Below are 7217 nucleotides of genomic sequence, written 5' to 3'. Positions count from 1 at the left end.
GCCTGCTGCCCCGCCCCAGCCGCCCATCGCCCGCCGCGGCGCCGCCCAGCGGCAGCTTCTTTCTCCCGCCTGCGTCAGTGCCCTGCGTTCAGGTATAGTATTAAAGAAAACAAAGTTTCAGTTTTTTAGTTGATTCGATTTTGCAGCTGGAGTAGGATTCTTCCTTGTTTTGTTAATTTGTAGACAGTTTGTAGGATTCTGGCTTGTGGATGCAACGCACGGCCCACCATCATATCCTGTTTGTAGTCTGTAGATGCTAATTTCTTCCTTGTTTTGTTGTAATGTAGATGAAGAAGAAGAATGGGACTGGTGGTGGCAATAGGATTCTGGCTTTGTGGGAAAAAGCTTCAAAAGCAAAGAAGATTGATGAAACTTCTACACCGAATCAGAGTGCAGCTGCATCGGGTACTTGTACCTCTCATGTTCAGCTTGAGAGCAATTTGCAATTGGCGTTAGTGCAAGCACCGGATGCGGAATGTGAACCGGAGAGCAGAGAAGCAACCCCAACCCCAATTGATAAAGATGCTGAAACAAGTGATGCATATGATGAACCAATGGAAGCAGATTTGGAGGCACTCGAACATGATCCTGGGAAGCGGATTCCCATCTCAATGTATGCTGTCAATGACCAAGATAGAGTAAGAAGAAGATATATTGAGATGAAGCCATGTCAACCAAAGAATCATAACTTTGAGTATACAAATAAAAGTGGAGTTGACCGTCGCTTTTGTCGTGCTTGGTTTAAAGAATTTCCATGGATTGAGTATAGTGTGACAAAAAAAAGTGCTTTCTACTTTGTTTGCTATCTGTTCAAGGATAAGACAAAATATCCCGGTGGAGATGCATTTGTGAAGAATGGATTTAGGAACTGGAACATGAAATCGAGATTGAAGAAACATGAAGGTGAGGTTAGTAGTGCTCATGCTGAAGCTCAAGAGAAGTATGATATGTTCACTACACCACAAGCATCAATTAGGGAGTCTTTTGCTTCAAACACCTCACAATATAAGGCTTTGTATAAGCAGCGTTTGACATGGACACTCAAATGTTTGAGATTTCTATTGCACCAAGGCTTGGCATTTAGAGGACATGATGAAAGTGAAAACTCACTAAATAAAGGAAATTTTCTTGAGCTTTTAAATTGGCTAGCTGGAAATTTTGAAGAGGTTGATAGGGTTGTTCTTAAAAATGCTCCACAGAACTGCAAGATGACTCACCATGATATACAACATGAGTTAATAAAATGTTGTGCACAGGAGACTACAAAATTAGTCATTGAAGAACTTGATGGTGGCCACTTTGCAATACTTGCAGATGAGTCTAGTGATGTGTATCAGAATGAACAGTTGGCAATTTGCTTGCGTTATGTTGATAAGAAAGGAAGGGCTGTTGTAAGATTTCTTGGTGTTGCTCATGTTCAAGATACTACCTCTTTGACACTTAAATCTGCAATTGAGCAAATGCTTATGAAGTACAATTTGACCTTTGCAAGGTTCGTGGGCAAGGATATGATGGAGCTAGCAACATGAAAGGTAATGCTAATGGCCTAAAAAAACTGATTATGGATGAGTCTCCTTCTGCCTACTATGTTCATTGTTTTGCCCATCAACTACAGTTAACTCTTGTTGCTGTTGCTAAAGAGAGTGGTGATTGTACTTGGTTCTTTCAACAACTTGCACACTTGTTAAATGCTCTTGGCATGTCTTGTAAAAAGATGAGAATGCTTCGTATAGCTCAGGCTGAGGAACTCATTGATGCATTGGAATTGGAAGAAGTAGAAACGGGGAGTGGGCTGAATCAGGAAATGGGTTTGGGAAGGCCATGTGATACACGTTGGGGCTCTCACTTCAAAACCGTGAACCATGTCATCTGTATGTATGGTGCAATACGACGAGTCCTCATCAAGATTGGAAAAGAGTACCATGGTGCGGAGGCGCAAGCGGCTCTAACCATATTGACACCATTTCGATCATTTGAGTTTGTTTTCATGGCACACTTGATGCAAGAAATATTTGGATACACAGATGAGTTGAGTAGAGCTTTGCAAAAGCAAGACCAAGATATTGTTCATGCTATTGAGCTTGTTGATATCACAAAGTATCACTTGGAGGGTTTGAGGACTGATCCTGGATGGGATGATTTTCTCAAAAAGGTCACATCTTTTTGTACAAAGCATAAGATCAAAATTGTTGATATGGAGGGTCCTTACTTTCCCGCTGGCCGGCCTAGAAGGGGTTTCTTTAATGGTGCAACGAATTACCATCGCTTCAAAGTTAATATGTACGTGAGTGTCATTGATAGGTAAATTAGTGAGTTGAATGGCAGATTTGATGAGGTAAACACAGATCTACTTTCTTGCATGGCAGCATTTTGTTCACTTCGTCTATTTGCTGCTTATGATCAAGAGAAATTGGTTAGGCTTGCTACAAAGTTTTATGCTAATGATTTCACAAGTGATGAACTGGCAAGACTTCCATGGCAACTAAACATGTATGTTACTCATGTGCGTAGAGATGAAAGGTTTCAAAACTTGAAGAACCTGTGTGAGCTTTCAGTTATGCTTGTTGAGACAAACAAGCATGAACAATACTATATTGTTTACAAGCTTCTTAAATTGGTATTAATTCTGCCAGTAGCTACTGCTAGTGTTGAAAGGGTGTTCTCTTTAATGAACCATGTGAAGAATAAGCTAAGGAGCAAAATGGGTGATGATTACTTGAACAATTGTTTGGTTACATTTGTTGAGAGAGAATTCTTCAATCAAGTAAAGGATGAGGATGTCATCAATCTCTTCCAAAAAGGCGATCGCAAAGTTATATTGTAAGATGGGATATCATCAATCTGTCAATCAAGAGGTACTGGTGTGTACTGGTGTCTTTATGTTTATGTATAATTAGTATGGTTTGATGCATTAAAAATTACTATTGTTGTACTGGTGTCTTTATAATACATTTAGAGTAATTTTTTTGTGCCAATGAATACCCAGCCTCAAAATCCTGGCGCCGCCACTGCATGGAGGTTTGTGTCTTGCAGAGTCGATTGTCTGGATCTAGTGTGTCATGTTGCTTATGTTGGTTTGGCTATTTGTTGAAATCTTACCTCGACACTATGGCAATGATCTTGTGATTCAACTTGTTTGCACTGCCCATCTTCCTCAAATACGTTCGTCACTTATGACTTTTCAACTTTTTGTATGAGTGATTCAAGGGCTTTCGGAAAGTTTTATTGCATTTCACCTTCAAGGATTAATACCACAAAGAAGATGTCTTTAAGAGGTTTCATTATAATTACTAAATGCAAGAGCTACTTTGTAGTTTTTCTAATACTGTATCCAGATAATTACATTTGTACTATTTGTGAGTTTACATGTATTAAAGGAAAAGGTGAACTGACTATTATACATCCAACACTGTATCTTTCGATGTTCCTTCTTTCTGCTGATATTTCGATGCTTCGTTAGTACTCCCTCTATCCCAAAATATAAGAACGTTTTTAATACTACACTACTGTCAAAAATGTTCTTATATTATGGGACGAAGGGAGTATGTCACTGGATACTCGTGTTTTCATACCATTTCACCGGTATCTTGTACGTAACCACTATCCTATTTTCGTATCATGCCCTGATCCTCTGGCGACGCGCACGTAACTTTCAGCTGGGCATTTTCATAGCACTAGTTTGGTATTTTCGCGGTACATGAATACACAAGCTCGTCACTGATTGCAAGACGGATCATGTGGCTGTAATTGCTACGACTTCCGTACAAAACGCCAAGAAAAAGATGCCTCTATGGTCTGCAATCGGCATGGTGATATGCTGGCTGCAGGCATAAATACATGGAGGAAGCACCTGTAATGCAGCATGTATGTATGGTTGATGATTTTTAAAAGCAGAGAGAATTGCATCCCGTGATCACGGGTAATGGTGTATAGCAGCCAGTTGGGCGAGTCCCGCCGTCCACATGTGAACCGGCCCTGCCATCACGCCTGGCTCCTCCTTTCTCCATCCGCCATCTCCGTTCATTCATTCCCTCGTCCTTTTCCTCCTTTTGATTTGATCTGGTAGACGAAGAAGAAGCTTAGCACTTGAGTTGCCGGCCTATAAATTCACACGCCCCCCACCAACTGCATCAAGCCATTAACCAGCAAAAGCAAGCGATGGCAGCGGCCTCCGCCTACGCCGTTGCGGTCGCTCTCTTCTTCCTGCTCGCCGCCGATGGCTGCTGCGCCTGCTTTTGGTTTCTGCCTGCCATATTCTGCCCCGGACACTCCCCTACACCTACACCCGCCCCCGCTACCCCCACCCCCAGCCCCGGCAGCGGCGGCAGCGGCACCAACGTCGACGGCGGGGGCTGGCTCGACGCCAGGGCCACCTGGTACGGCGCTCCCGGCGGCGCCGGGCCGGACGACAATGGTGGCGCGTGCGGGTTCAAGAACGTGAACCTGCCGCCGTTCAACGCCATGACGTCGTGCGGTAACGAGCCGCTCTTCAAGGACGGCAAGGGATGCGGCTCGTGCTACCAGGTCAGCTACTGTGGCCGACATTGCAGTTGCTTGACACTGACGGTAGAGTGCTTGTCGTTTCGTTTGTTTTTCCAAGCTGATGGATCTTGGATTGTTGCGCTGCGTTGCGTGCAGATAAGGTGCGTGGCTCACGCAGCGTGCTCCGGCATCCCTGAGACGGTGATCATCACCGACATGAACTACTACCCGGTGGCCCGCTACCACTTCGACCTCAGCGGCACCGCCTTCGGCGCCATGGCCAAGGACGGCCGAAACGACGGGCTCCGCCACGCCGGCATCATCGACATGCAGTTTAAGAGGGTGCCGTGCCAGTACCCGGGGCTGTCGGTGACGTTCCACGTGGAGCAGGGGTCGAACCCGAACTACCTGGCCATCCTGGTGGAGTACGAGAACGGCAACGGCGACGTGGCGCAGGTGGACCTCATGGAGTCGCGGCCGGACAATGGTGAGCCGACGGGGGTCTGGACGCCGATGAGGGAGTCGTGGGGATCCATCTGGCGCCTGGACACGCACCGCCCGCTGCAGGGGCCCTTTTCTCTGCGGGTCACCAACGAGTCCGGCAGGTCGCTCGTCGCCGAGCAGGTCATCCCAGCCGACTGGCAGCCCAACACGGTGTACAGCTCCCTCGTCCAGTTCGATTGACCCCTCCCGCTCATCCATGCACGTCCATGCATGGGTTAATCGTGCCAATTAAGCTAGCTGAGACGTCGCTTGTGACGTCCGGTGTGTGTCGTCTTCGTGTGCTAGCTACGTGTTCTCTCTCGTAGCGCATACGTTTTTCATGGTATACGTGTCTCGAACAATATAATAAAGACATTTTAGCTACTAGCAAGGGCATGTGTGTTGCAACGTGAGAAAAAAAATCTTAATCTTCAATGGTCATTACCACATTTTGCTGCATCACTGAGATACACTATCACTCTCAATTTCATGAAATGATGAACAATTTTTTAAAATGATGAATATTTTTTTAAACTTGTGCATATATCTGAAATCGTGAACATTTTTCAAATCCATGAACACAATTACAAATTTTTGAACATTTTCTGAAACCAAAAACATTTTTTGAATTTATGGACCTTTTATACAATTTGCAAACATTTTTTTAAATAGTGAATATTTTTCAAACAATTTTCTTGAATCCATGAACATTTCTCGAATTAATGAATATTTTTTAAAAAAATTGGTGGAACAATTTTTGAAATTATTGAACATATTTTGTTCTAGCAAAAGGGCCCGTGCGTTGCAATGAGAGAAAAAACTTATAAACTCCAATGGACATGATCACATTTTGCTGCATCACCGAGATACACTATCACTCTCATTTTCGTGAAATCATGAATATTTTCTGAAAATCATGAACATTTTTTAAAACTCGTGAACATGTCTGAAATCATGCACATTTTTTAAAATTCATAAACATTTTTACATATTTCCGAACATTTTCTAAGATCATGGAAATTTTATACTATTTGCAACGTTTTTAATTGTGGACATTATTTTAAATGTTTTTCTTGACTAGAGCAACACTTCTAGAATCAACGAACATTTTTGTGGAAATTGTTTGGTGGAACAATTTTTGAAATTCACGAACATTTTTTTGATTTAATGAACACTTTTTGAAATGCGTGATCATTTTTTGAGACAATGAACATTCTATGAATCAATAAACTATTTTGTAAGTCATGATGAGTTTATGAAGTTTTAGGATGTTTTTCAATTCATGAACATTTTTTGAACTGGTGAAATTTGGTTTCATTTCATTATCATTTTGAAGAGGCAAACTTTTCAAAAAAATAAATAGAGGGTTTTTATTCCCGACCATTTGTTTCCAAATTGTGAATATTTTTTCAATATTTGAACATTTTTAGAAAAAAAACCATAGACATTTTCTCTGTCCACAAACATTTACGAACTATTAAACATTTTATTTCAAAATCATCATTTTTTTAATTTTCCGAACTTTTGTAATCCCCAAATTATTTAAATGGGAAAAAAAGGAAGACGAAAAAACAAAATTTGAAATTTGTAAAACAGACCGCCCAGATATGGGCCGACCAAAACAGGCGCATTGTTTCTTCTCCCAGCTTGCAGAGTGTAGTATAGAAGATTTCTACTGGGCCGGCCCAGGCAGGGATTTCCCAGTGTGAAATATTTTTTATACTTATAGGTGTCACCAGTGGGTAACATTTTTCAACTTTGGAGGTAATTTCCAATGACGTACCGCCAGAAGCAATATCCCCTTTATTATTATTAGCAAAAGGGCCCGTGGTTTGCAATAGAATAAAAAAAGCATAATCTCCAATGGCCATAACTACATTTTGCTACATCACCGAGATACACTATCACTCTCAATTTTGTGAAATCATGAATAATTTTTGAAATCATGAACATTTTTTTAAACTCATGCACATATCACAAATCATGAACATTTTTCAAATACGTGAACACTTTTACAAATTTTCAAACATTTAATCAAATCGAGAACATTTTTTGAATTTATGAACATTTTATACAATTTGCAAATGAGCTTTTTTCAAAATAATTGAATCGGCGAACATTTCTAGGATCGAAGGATATCTTTTTGGAAATTGGTGGAACAATTTTTGAAATGCAAGAACATTTTTTTGATCTAGCAAAAGGGCTCATGCGGAGCAATGGGAGTAAAAGAATTCATAATCTATAACAGCCAT

General features: G+C 41.5%; 1 protein-coding gene and 1 pseudogene across 1 annotated transcript; both read left to right on the top strand.

The window, feature by feature from the left end:
- Positions 1–287: 287 nt before the first annotated feature.
- Positions 288–2840, top strand: LOC147965352 (uncharacterized; annotated as a pseudogene).
- A 1114-nt stretch (positions 2841–3954) lies between these two features.
- Positions 3955–5352, top strand: LOC125517118 (expansin-B7). Its single transcript, XM_048682307.2, has 2 exons — positions 3955–4524; positions 4639–5352. The coding sequence occupies exons 1-2, from the start codon at positions 4159–4161 to the stop codon at positions 5164–5166; spliced, it is 894 nt and encodes a 297-aa protein (XP_048538264.2). The 5' UTR covers positions 3955–4158; the 3' UTR covers positions 5167–5352.
- Positions 5353–7217: the final 1865 nt, after the last annotated feature.

This window comes from Triticum urartu, chromosome 6A (genome assembly GCF_056163025.1).
Source record: "Triticum urartu cultivar PI428250 chromosome 6A, HENAU_Tu73, whole genome shotgun sequence".
In the NCBI taxonomy this organism is placed as follows: Eukaryota; Viridiplantae; Streptophyta; class Magnoliopsida; order Poales; family Poaceae; genus Triticum; species Triticum urartu.
Note: the sequence above shows the minus strand (reverse complement) of the source record. Positions and strands in the feature narration are given on the sequence as shown.